At 60.6% G+C, this 15,605-nt stretch overlaps 1 protein-coding gene across 1 annotated transcript in view; it reads left to right on the top strand.

Annotated features, from left to right (window-relative positions):
* The window catches only part of LOC309601130 (tenascin-X-like), a 60,662-nt gene that overhangs the window by 39,840 nt on the left and 5,217 nt on the right, over positions 1 to 15,605 (top strand). Inside the window, 15 exon segments of the mRNA XM_082338056.1 lie at positions 432 to 483; positions 691 to 984; positions 2,418 to 2,711; positions 3,411 to 3,704; positions 4,525 to 4,827; positions 6,257 to 6,550; positions 7,250 to 7,543; positions 8,398 to 8,700; positions 10,122 to 10,415; positions 10,736 to 11,029; positions 11,387 to 11,680; positions 13,574 to 13,698; positions 14,107 to 14,239; positions 14,500 to 14,651; positions 15,384 to 15,480. Coding sequence (XP_082194182.1) covers positions 432 to 483; positions 691 to 984; positions 2,418 to 2,711; positions 3,411 to 3,704; positions 4,525 to 4,827; positions 6,257 to 6,550; positions 7,250 to 7,543; positions 8,398 to 8,700; positions 10,122 to 10,415; positions 10,736 to 11,029; positions 11,387 to 11,680; positions 13,574 to 13,698; positions 14,107 to 14,239; positions 14,500 to 14,651; positions 15,384 to 15,480 — 3,517 coding nt within the window.

Below are 15,605 nucleotides of genomic sequence, written 5' to 3'. Positions count from 1 at the left end.
GTCACAGGTGAGGGCGTCTGCAGATCCCACCCATGTCCCTTCTGGGGTCTTGGTTTGGGGTCATGGCAGGAGCCTGGGCAGGGCCCACGCCGGGTCCCTTGCACCCTGTGGGAAATGGGAAGTTCTCTTGGCCGCTGACTGGGGCGTGGATGGAGGGATGGGGGCAGCCGTGGTTGGAGGGATGGAGGTGGTGGACAGATGTATGGAGAGGTTTTCAGGTGGAAGGCTAGGATAAAGGATGGGTTTCTGGCTGGATGTTTGGCTTGTGGGATGGTTTGCTGATTATCATTTGACTGGTTGTCTTGATGGAAGAATGGATGGAGCAGTATGTGGTTGGTGGGGTCATTGGTGGGATGGAATAGTGGATAGAAGCAAGGGCTGTGGTTGCCAAAAGGAATATGAGAGTGGGTGACTGGGTGAATGGGAACCAGGACACGTTACAGACAAACGGACATTTGGAAGGAGAGGTGGTGACAAATATGGGTAGGTGGGCTGAGAAACAAATGGATGAATGTATGGATGAATGTATGGGCGGGCAAGAGCTCAGTGAAAGGATATGTGGAGTTGTTTGAGTGGCTCAGCAGCGGACTGATTGTATTGATGGACGGGTGGATGGAGAGACGGACGGATGGATGGAGGGATGGATGGACTGGTGGGTGTTTATGCCCTGTGTTGTGCCCTGTGCTGCAGCTGCAGCTGAGCCGGAGGAGGAACCTCCATCGCAGCCGATCCTGGGCGAGCTCACGGCCTCCCAGGTCACCCCCGACTCCGTGCAGCTGGAGTGGAGCGTCCCCGAGGGCACCTTTGACTCCTTCACGGTGCAGTACAAGGATGCGCAAGGGCAGGCGCAGGTGTTGCCCGTGGCCGGTGGCTCGCGCACGGTGAGCGTGCCGGGGCTGTCCCCGTCGCGCCGCTACAAGTTCAACCTGTACGGGGTGTGGGGTCGGAAGCGCCTGGGCCCCGTCTCCACCGACGCTGTCACAGGTGAGGGCGTGTGCGGGTTCCTTCCACGTCCCCTTTGGGCGCTGGGTTTGGGTCAGGGCAGGCGCTGGGACAGGGCCCGTGCTGGTGCCTTGGGCCTTGTGGGAAATGGGAATAGGTGTTGGGTGCTGAGTGGGGCATGGCTGGAGGTACGGGTGCATGGGAGGCTGGGGGGATGGGGGATGGATGGATGGATGGAATGGTTGGTTGAATGGATGGGGGAATGGATGGATGGATGGAGGTTGGGTTGGTTGGTTGAGTGGATGGGTGGGTGGTGGAGGGGATGGATGGATGGTTGAGTGGGTACATGAAATAACGGATGGAAGGATGGCTGGAAGGATGGCTGGCTGGCTGGCTGGCTGGCTGGCTGGCTGATTGGGTGGCTGGAGGGTTGGATGGATTGGGTGACCGAGTGCATTGATGGAGGGTTGGGTCGCTTGCTGGAGAGAGAGATGAGTTTGTGGCTGGTTCATGGCCTCGGTGGTTTGGATGCTTGGAGAGAGCCATGGTTGGATGGAGGGGTGGAGGGAGGGAGGGAGGGGTGGAGGGATGGCAGGCTGCTGGCTGAAATGAATGTTTAGGCGTTTGGATGGTTTAAGGGAGGAATGGATTCAAGGAGTGAGGGAAGGAAAAAGGGACGATGGGTGGGTGGACGGACGGAGGGGTGATTAGCTGAGTGTGTGGCTGCTTCATGGACGGGGTGGTTGATTGAATGGTTGGATGGGTGGTGGGAGCGAAGCAGGGATGGATGGATTTAGGAGCGGAAGGATGGCTAGCCGAACACGGGGGCTGTTGAGTGCATGGAGAGCTGGACACTTGTGGGATGGAGGGAGGGGTGGGTGGATGAAGGGAAGGCTGGCTGAATGAATGGCTGGCTGTCTGGCTGGCTCGACTGCTGGCTGGAGAGATGGAGGACGGTGGAGTTGGTGGCTGGTTCGTGGCCGGAGTGGCTGAAAGGAGTTCCTAGGTGGGTGGTTGGATGGAAGGGCGGAAGGGTGGATAGGTGGAGGGGCGTTGGGAGAGGTGGTTGTTTGTTTGGAGGATGAAGTGAAGGGTTTGCTGGTTGGATGATTGAACGGAGGGCTAGATTAAAGAGCCAGCTGAAGGAAGAAGTGGATGGAGAGACAGGTGATTGGCTGGCTGCCGTGATGGTGGGAGGATTGTTCCTGGAAAATGGGTGATGGGAGGGCTGGAGGCATGGGTGGGTGGATGGAGAAGGAGGTGGCGAGCTGGATGGGTGTTGGGATGGGTGGTTGGGTTGGTTGGTGTGTGGACGATCAGCTGGATGGATGGGGCTTGGATGGGTGGATGGATGATAACTGATTGCCTGAAGGATGGAGAAAGCATTGGACAGTTGAATGTTTGGTTTCTGGATGGATGGAGCGATGGACGGGCTCGTGGAGGTTCAGCCCTGCCTTGTGCTCTCTCGACTGCAGCCCCAGCCCCACAAGAGGAGGAACCTCCATCGCAGCCGATCCTGGGCGAGCTCACGGCCTCCCAGGTCACCCCCGACTCCGTGCAGCTGGAGTGGAGCGTCCCCGAGGGCACCTTTGACTCCTTCACGGTGCAGTACAAGGATGCGCAAGGGCAGGCGCAGGTGTTGCCCGTGGCCGGTGGCTCGCGCACGGTGAGCGTGCCGGGGCTGTCCCCGTCGCGCCGCTACAAGTTCAACCTGTACGGGGTGTGGGGTCGGAAGCGCCTGGGCCCCGTCTCCACCGACGCTGTCACAGGTGAGGGCGTCTGCAGATCCCACCCATGTCCCTTCTGGGGTCTTGGTTTGGGGTCATGGCAGGAGCCTGGGCAGGGCCCACGCCGGGTCCCTTGCACCTTGTGGGAAATGGGAAGTTCTCTTGGCCGCTTACTGGGGCATGGATGGAGGGATGGGGGCAGTCATGGTTGGAGGGATGGAGGTGGTGGACAGATGTATGGAGAGGTTTTCAGGTGGAAGGCTAGGATAAAGGATGGGTTTCTGGCTGGATGTTTGGCTTGTGGGATGGTTTGCTGATTATCATTTGACTGGTTGTCTTGATGGAAGAATGGATGGAGCAGTATGTGGTTGGTGGGGTCATTGGTGGGATGGAATAGTGGATAGAAGCAAGGGCTGTGGTTGCCAAAAGGAATATGAGAGTGGGTGACTGGGTGAATGGGAACCAGGACGCGTTACAGACAAATGGACGTTTGGAAGGAGAGGTGGTGACAAATATGGGTAGGTGGGCTGAGAAACAAATGGATGAATGTATGGATGAATGTATGGGCGGGCAAGAGCTCAGTGAAAGGATATGTGGAGTTGTTTGAGTGGCTCAGCAGTGGAGTGATTGTATTGATGGACGGGTGGATGGAGAGACGGACGGATGGAGAGACGGACGGATGGATGGAGGGATGGATGGACTGGTGGGTGTTTATGCCCTGTGTTGTGCCCTGTGCTGCAGCTGCAGCTGAGCCGGAGGAGGAACCTCCATCGCAGCCGATCCTGGGCGAGCTCACGGCCTCCCAGGTCACCCCCGACTCCGTGCAGCTGGAGTGGAGCGTCCCCGAGGGCACCTTTGACTCCTTCACGGTGCAGTACAAGGATGCGCAAGGGCAGGCGCAGGTGTTGCCCGTGGCCGGTGGCTCGCGCACGGTGAGCGTGCCGGGGCTGTCCCCGTCGCGCCGCTACAAGTTCAACCTGTACGGGGTGTGGGGTCGGAAGCGCCTGGGCCCCGTCTCCACCGACGCTGTCACAGGTGAGGGCGTGTGCGGGCCCCGTCTGTGACCCCTGTGGGCCCTGGGTTGCTGTGGGGCTGGAGCCCGTTGAGTGGGAAGCTGCCTTGGGCATTGACTTGGGGAGGGAGGGAGGGAAGGGCACGTGCAAGGTCGGAGAGTGGCATGGAGGGAAGGAGGCTGGGTTGGAGGAATGGATGGGTGGGTGGGTGGGTGGGTGGATGATGGATGGATGATGGATGATGGATGATGGATGGCGGAAGGATGGATGATGGATGGATGGATGATGGATGGATGGATGATGGATGGATGAGCAGGTGAAATCAAGGGCTGAGGGAAAGGTAGCGGTGCACTGGGAAATGGATGATAGGACGATTGGAACTATGAATGGATGGATGGGCCAATGGTTGTACGGACATACGGACAGGAGGTTGAGTGGGTGATGGATAGGGGCTGATGAAATGACTGGGTAGCTGAATGGCTGGCTGGTTCCGTGAATGGACCTGGATATGGAAGGCTAAATAGATGGGTGAGGGGGCTTGTGGTGTAAAGTGGGGTGAAACGGGAGGAGAGACGGATGGGTGGTGGGTGGCTGGATCAGTGGTGGTTGGGTGGATGGGAAGACAATGGGGGGATGATGAAAGACGTGGATGGCTGGATGAGTGATGTACTTGAGGAAGAAATGTGGCACCGTCTGGCTGGCGAGACTGGCAAATGGCATACCGATCCGTGATTGGATGGCTTGCTGGTTGGATGGTTGGCAGAGTTCATTGATGGGTGGATGGTTGGAAGGATGGATGTTCCCCTGTGTACCCTACTTGTGCCTCTGCATCGCTGCCTCAGCCCCGCTATCGGAGGAACTGCCATCAGAGGAGCCACCATCGCAGCCGATCCTGGGCGAGCTCACGGCCTCCCAGGTCACCCCCGACTCCGTGCAGCTGGAGTGGAGCGTCCCCGAGGGCACCTTTGACTCCTTCACGGTGCAGTACAAGGATGCGCAAGGGCAGGCGCAGGTGTTGCCCGTGGCCGGTGGCTCGCGCACGGTGAGCGTGCCGGGGCTGTCCCCGTCGCGCCGCTACAAGTTCAACCTGTACGGGGTGTGGGGTCGGAAGCGCCTGGGCCCCGTCTCCACCGACACTGTCACAGGTGAGGGCGTGTGCGGGCTCCTTCCACGTCCCCTTTGGGCGCTGGGTTTGGGTCAGGGCAGGCGCTGGGACAGGGCCCGTGCTGGTGCCTTGGGCCTTGTGGGAAATGGGAATAGGTGTTGGGTGCTGAGTGGGGCATGGCTGGAGGTACGGGTGCATGGGAGGCTGGGGGGATGGGGGATGGATGGATGGATGGAATGGTTGGTTGAATGGATGGGGGAATGGATGGATGGATGGAGGTTGGGTTGGTTGGTTGAGTGGATGGGTGGGTGGTGGAGGGGATGGATGGATGGTTGAGTGGGTACATGAAATAACGGATGGAAGGATGGCTGGAAGGATGGCTGGCTGGCTGGCTGGCTGGCTGGCTGGCTGATTGGGTGGCTGGAGGGTTGGATGGATTGGGTGACCGAGTGCATTGATGGAGGGTTGGGTCGCTTGCTGGACAGAGAGATGAGTTTGTGGCTGGTTCATGGCCTCGGTGGTTTGGATGCTTGGAGAGAGCCATGGTTGGATGGAGGGGTGGAGGGAGGGAGGGCTGGAGGGATGGCAGGCTGCTGGCTGAAATGCATGTTTAGGCGTTTGGATGGTTTAAGGGAGGAATGGATTCAAGGAGTGAGGGAAGGAAAAAGGGACGATGGGTGGGTGGGCGGACGGAGGGAGGATTAGCTGAGTGTGTGGCTGCTTCATGGACGGGGTGGTTGATTGAATGGTTGGATGGGTGGTGGGAGCGAAGCATGGATGGATGGATTTAGGAGCGGAAGGATGGCTAGCCGAACACGGGGGCTGTTGAGTGCATGGAGAGCTGGACACTTGTGGGATGGAGGGAGGGGTGGGTGGATGAAGGGAAGGCTGGCTGAATGAATGGCTGGCTGTCTGGCTGGCTCGACTGCTGGCTGGAGAGATGGAGGACGGTGGAGTTGGTGGCTGGTTCGTGGCCGGAGTGGCTGAAAGGAGTTCCTAGGTGGGTGGTTGGATGGAAGGGCGGAAGGGTGGATAGGTGGAGGGGCGTTGGGAGAGGTGGTTGTTTGTTTGGAGGATGAAGTGAAGGGTTTGCTGGTTGGATGATTGAACGGAGGGCTAGATTAAAGAGCCAGCTGAAGGAAGAAGTGGATGGAGAGACAGGTGATTGGCTGGCTGCCGTGATGGTGGGAGGATTGTTCCTGGAAAATGGGTGATGGGAGGGCTGGAGGCATGGGTGGGTGGATGGAGAAGGAGGTGGCGAGCTGGATGGGTGTTGGGATGGGTGGTTGGGTTGGTTGGTGTGTGGACGATCAGCTGGATGGATGGGGCTTGGATGGGTGGATGGATGATAACTGATTGCCTGAAGGATGGAGAAAGCATTGGACAGTTGAATGTTTGGTTTCTGGATGGATGGAGCGATGGACGGGCTCGTGGAGGTTCAGCCCTGCCTTGTGCTCTCTCGACTGCAGCCCCAGCCCCACAAGAGGAGGAACCTCCATCGCAGCCGATCCTGGGCGAGCTCACGGCCTCCCAGGTCACCCCCGACTCCGTGCAGCTGGAGTGGAGCGTCCCCGAGGGCACCTTTGACTCCTTCACGGTGCAGTACAAGGATGCGCAAGGGCAGGCGCAGGTGTTGCCCGTGGCCGGTGGCTCGCGCACGGTGAGCGTGCCGGGGCTGTCCCCGTCGCGCCGCTACAAGTTCAACCTGTACGGGGTGTGGGGTCGGAAGCGCCTGGGCCCCGTCTCCACCGACGCTGTCACAGGTGAGGGCGTCTGCAGATCCCACCCATGTCCCTTCTGGGGTCTTGGTTTGGGGTCATGGCAGGAGCCTGGGCAGGGCCCACGCCGGGTCCCTTGCACCTTGTGGGAAATGGGAAGTTCTCTTGGCCGCTTACTGGGGCATGGATGGAGGGATGGGGGCAGTCATGGTTGGAGGGATGGAGGTGGTGGACAGATGTATGGAGAGGTTTTCAGGTGGAAGGCTAGGATAAAGGATGGGTTTCTGGCTGGATGTTTGGCTTGTGGGATGGTTTGCTGATTATCATTTGACTGGTTGTCTTGATGGAAGAATGGATGGAGCAGTATGTGGTTGGTGGGGTCATTGGTGGGATGGAATAGTGGATAGAAGCAAGGGCTGTGGTTGCCAAAAGGAATATGAGAGTGGGTGACTGGGTGAATGGGAACCAGGACGCGTTACAGACAAATGGACGTTTGGAAGGAGAGGTGGTGACAAATATGGGTAGGTGGGCTGAGAAACAAATGGATGAATGTATGGATGAATGTATGGGCGGGCAAGAGCTCAGTGAAAGGATATGTGGAGTTGTTTGAGTGGCTCAGCAGTGGAGTGATTGTATTGATGGACGGGTGGATGGAGAGACGGACGGATGGAGAGACGGACGGATGGATGGAGGGATGGATGGACTGGTGGGTGTTTATGCCCTGTGTTGTGCCCTGTGCTGCAGCTGCAGCTGAGCCGGAGGAGGAACCTCCATCGCAGCCGATCCTGGGCGAGCTCACGGCCTCCCAGGTCACCCCCGACTCCGTGCAGCTGGAGTGGAGCGTCCCCGAGGGCACCTTTGACTCCTTCACGGTGCAGTACAAGGATGCGCAAGGGCAGGCGCAGGTGTTGCCCGTGGCCGGTGGCTCGCGCACAGTGAGCGTGCCGGGGCTGTCCCCGTCGCGCCGCTACAAGTTCAACCTGTACGGGGTGTGGGGTCGGAAGCGCCTGGGCCCCGTCTCCACCGACGCTGTCACAGGTGAGGGCGTGTGCGGGCCCCGTCTGTGACCCCTGTGGGCCCTGGGTTGCTGTGGGGCTGGAGCCCGTTGAGTGGGAAGCTGCCTTGGGCATTGACTTGGGGAGGGAGGGAGGGAAGGGCACGTGCAAGGTCGGAGAGTGGAATGGAGGGAAGGAGGCTGGGTTGGAGGAATGGATGGGTGGGTGGGTGGGTGGGTGGATGATGGATGGATGATGGATGATGGATGGATGGATGATGGATGGCGGATGGATGGATGATGGATGGATGGATGATGGATGGATGGATGATGGATGGATGATGGATGGATGGATGATGGATGGATGAGCAGGTGAAATCAAGGGCTGAGGGAAAGGTAGCGGTGCACTGGGAAATGGATGATAGGACGATTGGAACTATGAATGGATGGATGGGCCAATGGTTGTACGGACATACGGACAGGAGGTTGAGTGGGTGATGGATGGGGGCTGATGAAATGACTGGGTAGCTGAATGGCTGGCTGGTTCCGTGAATGGACCTGGATATGGAAGGCTAAATAGATGGGTGAGGGGGCTTGTGGTGTAAAGTGGGGTGAAACGGGAGGAGAGACGGATGGGTGGTGGGTGGCTGGATCAGTGGTGGCTGGGTGGATGGGAAGACAATGGGGGGATGATGAAAGACGTGGATGGCTGGATGAGTGATGTACTTGAGGAAGAAATGTGGCACCGTCTGGCTGGCGAGACTGGCAAATGGCATACCGATCCGTGATTGGATGGCTTGCTGGTTGGATGGTTGGCAGAGTTCATTGATGGGTGGATGGTTGGAAGGATGGATGTTCCCCTGTGTACCCTACTTGTGCCTCTGCATCGCTGCCTCAGCCCCGCTATCGGAGGAACTGCCATCAGAGGAGCCACCATCGCAGCCGATCCTGGGCGAGCTCACGGCCTCCCAGGTCACCCCCGACTCCGTGCAGCTGGAGTGGAGCGTCCCCGAGGGCACCTTTGACTCCTTCACGGTGCAGTACAAGGATGCGCAAGGGCAGGCGCAGGTGTTGCCCGTGGCCGGTGGCTCGCGCACGGTGAGCGTGCCGGGGCTGTCCCCGTCGCGCCGCTACAAGTTCAACCTGTACGGGGTGTGGGGTCGGAAGCGCCTGGGCCCCGTCTCCACCGACACTGTCACAGGTGAGGGCGTGTGCGGGCTCCTTCCACGTCCCCTTTGGGCGCTGGGTTTGGGTCAGGGCAGGCGCTGGGACAGGGCCCGTGCTGGTGCCTTGGGCCTTGTGGGAAATGGGAATAGGTGTTGGGTGCTGAGTGGGGCATGGCTGGAGGTACGGGTGCATGGGAGGCTGGGGGGATGGGGGATGGATGGATGGATGGAATGGTTGGTTGAATGGATGGATGGATGGATGGAGGTTTGGTTGGTTGGTTGAGTGGATGGGTGGGTGGTGGAGGGGATGGATGGATGGTTGAGTGGGTACATGAAATAACGGATGGAAGGATGGCTGGAAGGATGGCTGGCTGGCTGGCTGGCTGGCTGGCTGGCTGATTGGGTGGCTGGAGGGTTGGATGGATTGGGTGACCGAGTGCATTGATGGAGGGTTGGGTCGCTTGCTGGACAGAGAGATGAGTTTGTGGCTGGTTCATGGCCTCGGTGGTTTGGATGCTTGGAGAGAGCCATGGTTGGATGGAGGGGTGGAGGGAGGGAGGGCTGGAGGGATGGCAGGCTGCTGGCTGAAATGCATGTTTAGGCGTTTGGATGGTTTAAGGGAGGAATGGATTCAAGGAGTGAGGGAAGGAAAAAGGGACGATGGGTGGGTGGGCGGACGGAGGGAGGATTAGCTGAGTGTGTGGCTGCTTCATGGACGGGGTGGTTGATTGAATGGTTGGATGGGTGGTGGGAGCGAAGCATGGATGGATGGATTTAGGAGCGGAAGGATGGCTAGCCGAACACGGGGGCTGTTGAGTGCATGGAGAGCTGGACACTTGTGGGATGGAGGGAGGGGTGGGTGGATGAAGGGAAGGCTGGCTGAATGAATGGCTGGCTGTCTGGCTGGCTCGACTGCTGGCTGGAGAGATGGAGGACGGTGGAGTTGGTGGCTGGTTCGTGGCCGGAGTGGCTGAAAGGAGTTCCTAGGTGGGTGGTTGGATGGAAGGGCGGAAGGGTGGATAGGTGGAGGGGCGTTGGGAGAGGTGGTTGTTTGTTTGGAGGATGAAGTGAAGGGTTTGCTGGTTGGATGATTGAACGGAGGGCTAGATTAAAGAGCCAGCTGAAGGAAGAAGTGGATGGAGAGACAGGTGATTGGCTGGCTGCCGTGATGGTGGGAGGATTGTTCCTGGAAAATGGGTGATGGGAGGGCTGGAGGCATGGGTGGGTGGATGGAGAAGGAGGTGGCGAGCTGGATGGGTGTTGGGATGGGTGGTTGGGTTGGTTGGTGTGTGGACGTTCAGCTGGATGGATGGGGCTTGGATGGGTGGATGGATGATAACTGATTGCCTGAAGGATGGAGAAAGCATTGGACAGTTGAATGTTTGGTTTCTGGATGGATGGAGCGATGGACGGGCTCGTGGAGGTTCAGCCCTGCCTTGTGCTCTCTCGACTGCAGCCCCAGCCCCACAAGAGGAGGAACCTCCATCGCAGCCGATCCTGGGCGAGCTCACGGCCTCCCAGGTCACCCCCGACTCCGTGCAGCTGGAGTGGAGCGTCCCCGAGGGCACCTTTGACTCCTTCACGGTGCAGTACAAGGATGCACAAGGGCAGGCGCAGGTGGTGCCCGTGGCCGGTGGCTCGCGCACGGTGAGCGTGCCGGGGCTGTCCCCGTCGCGCCGCTACAAGTTCAACCTGTACGGGGTGTGGGGTCGGAAGCGCCTGGGCCCCGTCTCCACCGACGCTGTCACAGGTGAGGGCGTGTGCGGGCTCCTTCCACGTCCCCTTTGGAAGTGGGTTGCTGTGGGTCCGGAGCTGGGGCAGGGCCTGTCTGGGTGTGTTTGGCCTCTTGGGAAATGGGGACATCTCTTGGGTGCTGAGTGGGTTGGAGGGATGGGAGCATGCAAGGCTGGAGGGATGGAGGGAGAGATGGATGGATGCGTGGGTGGAAGGATGGATGATAATTGATTGCCTGAAGGATGGAGAGAGCATCGGATGGATGGATGTTTGGTTTCTGGGTGGAGAGGTGGATGGGTGGAGGTTTATGCCTGCATTGCGCCCTCTCCATTGCAGCCCCAGCTCCAGAAGAGGAGAAGCCACCCTCCCAGCCCCGCCTGGGCGAGCTCACGGCCTCCCAGGTCACCTCTGACTCCGTGCAGCTGGAGTGGAGCGTCCCTGAGGGCTCCTTTGACTCCTTCACGCTGCAGTACAGGGATGCCCAAGGCCAGCCCGAGTCACTGCTCGTGGACGGAGGGTCCCACACGGTGACCGTCCCTGGGTTGTCCCCATCCCACCGCTACAATTTCTACCTGTATGGGGTGTTGGGTCAGAAACGTGTGGGTCCCATCTCCCTTGACACCATCACAGGTGAGATCGTGTGCTGGATCCATCCATGTCCCCTTTGGGTTTGGAGTGGGGGCAGGAGGTTGGGCAGGGCCCATCCTGGTCCTTTGGGCCTGGTGCGAAATGGGACTTGGGTGCTGCCTGGGTTGGAGGGGTGGGAGCGTGCAAGGCTGGAGGGAGGGATGGAGGGAGGGATGGAGGGAGGGAGGGAGGGAGGGAGGGATGAAGGGGTGGATGAAGGGATGGATGGAGGGAGGGAGGGAGGGCTGGAGGGAGGGCTGGAGGGAGGGAGGGATGGTTAGAGCAACATTTGCTTGGCTGTTGAACAGCTGGATGGATGGGTTGATGTTTATGCCCTGCATCGTGTCCTCTCCATTGCAGCCCCAGCTCCCCAGAAGGAGAAGCCACCCTCCCAGCCCCGCCTGGGCGAGCTCACAGCCCCGCGTGTCACCCCCGACTCCGTGCAGCTGGAGTGGAGCGTCCCCGAGGGCACCTTTGACTCCTTCAGGGTGCAGTACAAGGATGCGCAAGGGCAGGCGCAGGTGTTGCCCGTGGCCGGTGGCTCGCGCACGGTGAGCGTGCCGGGGCTGTCCCCGTCGCGCCGCTACAAGTTCAACCTGTACGGGGTGTGGGGTCGGAAGCGCCTGGGCCCCGTCTCCACCGACGCTGTCACAGGTGAGGGCGGCTGCGGGCCATTTCTGTGGCCCCTGTGGGCGCTGGGTTTGGGGCGGTGGCAGGAGCTGGGCCAGGGCCCATCCTGGTCCCTTGGGTCTCGTGGGAACATCTCTTGGGTGCTAACAAGGGTGTGGATGATGGGACGGGTGCGTGCAAGGTCGGAGGGTTGGGTGGGTGGATGGACGGATGGACAGATGGACGGATCGATGGATGGAAGTTGCTTCTCTGATGTTTTGGCTCTTTGGATGACTGGCTGGATCCTTGGCTGGCTGCGTCCATGGACTTGTGGGAAATGGGAACAAGCTCTTGGCACTAAGGGTGGGATCAATGGAGGGATGGGAGCATGAAGGGCGGAGGGATGGAGGGACAGACTGATGGATGTGCGGAGAATGGAGGGCGGGAGGGGTGGTTTTATGGATGGTTGGTTGGATGGGTGGAAAGGGGGGGGGGTGGTTTTATGGATGGAAGGAGGGACAGAGGGAGGGATGACTGGATGGTTGGACGGCTGGATGGTCGATGGATGGACAGTCAGATGGTCGGTTGGATGGTTGATGGATGGATGGTTGGTGTCGTGGTTTAACCCCAGCCGGCAACTGAGCACCACGCAGCCGCTCGCTCACGGCCCCCACCCCAGGGGGATGGGGAGGGAATCGGAAGGGTGAAAGGGGAAAACTCGTGGGTTGAGATAGGAACAGTTTAATAATTGAAGTAAAACAAAAACGGAACAGTAGTAATAGTAATAATAAACCCAAATAATAATAATACAATAGTAATACAAAGGAAGTGATGCACTGTACAATTGCTCACCACCCGCCGATGATGCCCAGCCCGTTCCCGAGCAGCGATCGCTTCCCCCCCAGCCAACTCCCCCCAGTTTCTATACTGGGCACCATGCCATAGGGTATGGAACAGCCCTGGGGCCAGTCGGGGTCAGCTCTCCTGGCTGTGCCCCCTCCCAGCTCCTTGTGCACCGGGCAGAGCAGGGGAAGCTGGAAAGGCCTTGACTGGTGTGAGCACTGCTCAGCAACTACTTAGCAACTACTCAGCAAGAACCAAAGCAGCCGGGCGTCATCGACGTTGTTCTCATCCCAAACCCAAAACACAGCCCCACGCCGGCGACCAAGAAGAAAATTAACTCTGTCCCAGCTGAAACCAGGACAGTTGGATAGATCAGTGGGTGGATGGGTGGATGGTTGATGCTGGACGGTTGGGTGGTTGGTTGGTTGGATGGATGGTTGGTTGGACGGATTGTTGATGGTTGGACGGTTGATGGTTGGACGGTTGGATGGGTGGGCAGGTGGATGGATGGATGGATGGATGGACGGTTGGATGGTTGGATGGACAGGTGGATGGACAGTTGGATGGGTGGATGGTTGGATGGGTGGACAGTTGGACGGGTGGACGTATGGATGGACGGTTGGACAGGTGGACGGTTGGATGGATGGACGGTTGGACGGTTGGGCAGGTGGACGGTTGGACAGTTGGACAGGTGGATGGACAGTTGGATGGGTGGACAGGTGGACGGGTGGACGGATGGATGGACGGTTGGGCAGGTGGACGGTTGGGCCAGTGGACAGTTGGACGGGTGGACGGGTGGATGGTTGATGGTTGGACGGTGGATGGTGGGACGGTTGCGGACTGGCCACCTGGATGGCTGGTTGGAGCGGTGGTGTGTGGGTGGGGAGAGTCCCCTGGGGGCTGTGGGTGGGGACCCTGGGGTGCTACGGGGGTCTGGGGGTGGGGGGGTCCATGGGGCTTTCTGTGGGGTTGGGGGGCTATGGTGGCTGGATGGGGGGATGTCTCATTGTCCATTGGGGAGCAGTCGGTGGGCGGGTCCTTGGGGGGCTGTGGGGGGTTGGGGGTGTCAGCGGCCATGCCCCTCCCCCCCTGCAGGCGCCCCGGGGACCCTCTGGGTGGGGACCGTGTGGCCCCGCAGCGCCCAGCTGCACTGGGTGCCCCCCCGTGACTCCCCCGATGGCTACGACCTCGTCTATGGCCCCCCCGGAGGACCCCAGCAGGTAACAACCCCCCCAAGCACCCCAACCCCCCCTGGGGACCCCAAACCCCCCCTGTAGCACCCCATAAAACCCCTGGGGACCCCAATATTCCTTGTGGGACCCCGGTATGCCCCCCCAGGGACCCCATTAATGCCTTGGGGACCCCGATCCCCTCAGGGACCCCAATATGCCTTGTGGGACCTCAATACCAACTCAGACACCCCAATAACCCCCTGGGGACCCCAATATTCCTTGTGGGACCCAAATAACACCTTGGGCACCCCAACAAACCCTCGGGGGCACCAGTATCCCCCTGTACACCCCAGTATCCCTTGTGGGACCCCTAATCCTCCTTTAGGGGACCCCAATAACACCCAGGGGACCCCAATAATGCCTCGGGGGACCCCAAAACCCCCTGTACCCCCCCAGACGCTGCGGCTGCCCCCCGAGGCGACGTCCCAGCAGCTGTGGGGCCTGGAGCCGGCAGGACGCTATGGGGTGCAGCTGTGGGGCCGGGGCGGGGACACCCCACCCACCCACCTGGAGGTCACCTTTGACACCCGTGAGCCGGAGGCCTGGGTCCATGGGTGGGGGGCACCCAGATGCTTGGGTCCATGGGTGGGGGGCACCTGGATGCCTGGGCCCATGGGTGGTGGGGGGTTCTTGGGTGGGGGGCACCCAGACGCTTGGGTCTATGGGGGGGGGGGGGGGAATCTGGGCCCTTGGGTGGGGGGCACCTGGATGCCTGGGTCCCCAGAATCTCTAGGGTGCCTTAGGGGTCCCTGGGTGCTGGGGTCCCCACACCCCCTCTACCCCCCTCAGCTCCCCTCCCCCACCCGCACCCCCGGGACTGCGCCGAGGAGCAGCTGAACGGGCCGGGGCCTTCGCGCGAGACCCTCATCTTCCTCGGGGGAGACCCCGGGAGACCTCTGCGCGTCTTCTGCGACATGGAGACTGACGGCGGCGGCTGGCTGGTGGGGCAACTGGGGGGAACTGGGGGGCACTGGGAGGGGCTTGGGGGCTTCTATAGGGGGTTCCGAGGGGTTTTTATGGGGGAAATGGGGGGCATTGGGGGAGGTCTTAAGGGCAACAGGAGGACTGGGGGCACTGGGAGGCCACTGGGAGGCACTGGGAGAGGCTGGGGGGCTTTTATAGGGGGGTATTGGGGGTCTATAGGGGGTTCTATGGGGAGAAATGGGGGTCTTGGGGGGGCAATAGGGGATCTTGGGGGGCATTGGGGGGGCTTGGGGGGAACTGGGAGGCACTGGGAGGGGCTGGAGGGTTGTATGGGAGGTATTGGGGGGATATGGGGAAATGGATGGTCTTGGGGGGCACTGGGGGGTCTGCTGGGGAACTGGGGGGGCACTGGGAAGGGCTGGGGTGTCACATGGGGGTATTGGGGGGCTACAGGGGGTTTAATGGGGGGAAATGGGGGTCTTGGGGGGCATTGGGGGGTTTGGGGGGCAATAGAGGGACTGGTGGGGAACTGGGGGCACTGGTAGGGGCTGAGGGGTCATATGGGGTGTATGGGGGAAATGGGGGGCAATGGGGAGTTTGGGGGGGGCAATAGGGGGACTGGGGGGCAATGGGGGAAATGGGGGTCAGTGGGGTCCTGGGGGGCACTGGGAGGGGTCTGGGGGGAAATGGGGGGGCCTTGGGGGGGTCAATGGAGGGGGTGGGGCCCCCCTGACCCCCCCCCCCCCAAGGTGTTCCAGCGCCGCCAGGACGGGGGCACCGATTTCTGGCGGGGGTGGGACGCCTACACCCACGGCTTCGGCAACCTCACGGGGGAGTTCTGGCTGGGTGAGGGCCCCGGCGGCCGCGGGGGGGACCCAGGGGGACGTGGGGGGACCCCGGCACCCAGGGTAGGGGACCCAGGCATCTGGGGGGACCCAGGAGTCCAGGATGAGGGACCCCAGCGTCTGGGG

This window comes from Platalea leucorodia (genome assembly GCF_965183815.1).
Source record: "Platalea leucorodia genome assembly, contig: SUPER_28_unloc_1, whole genome shotgun sequence".
In the NCBI taxonomy this organism is placed as follows: Eukaryota; Metazoa; Chordata; class Aves; order Pelecaniformes; family Threskiornithidae; genus Platalea; species Platalea leucorodia.
This window is presented reverse-complemented; position numbering and strand designations above follow the sequence as displayed.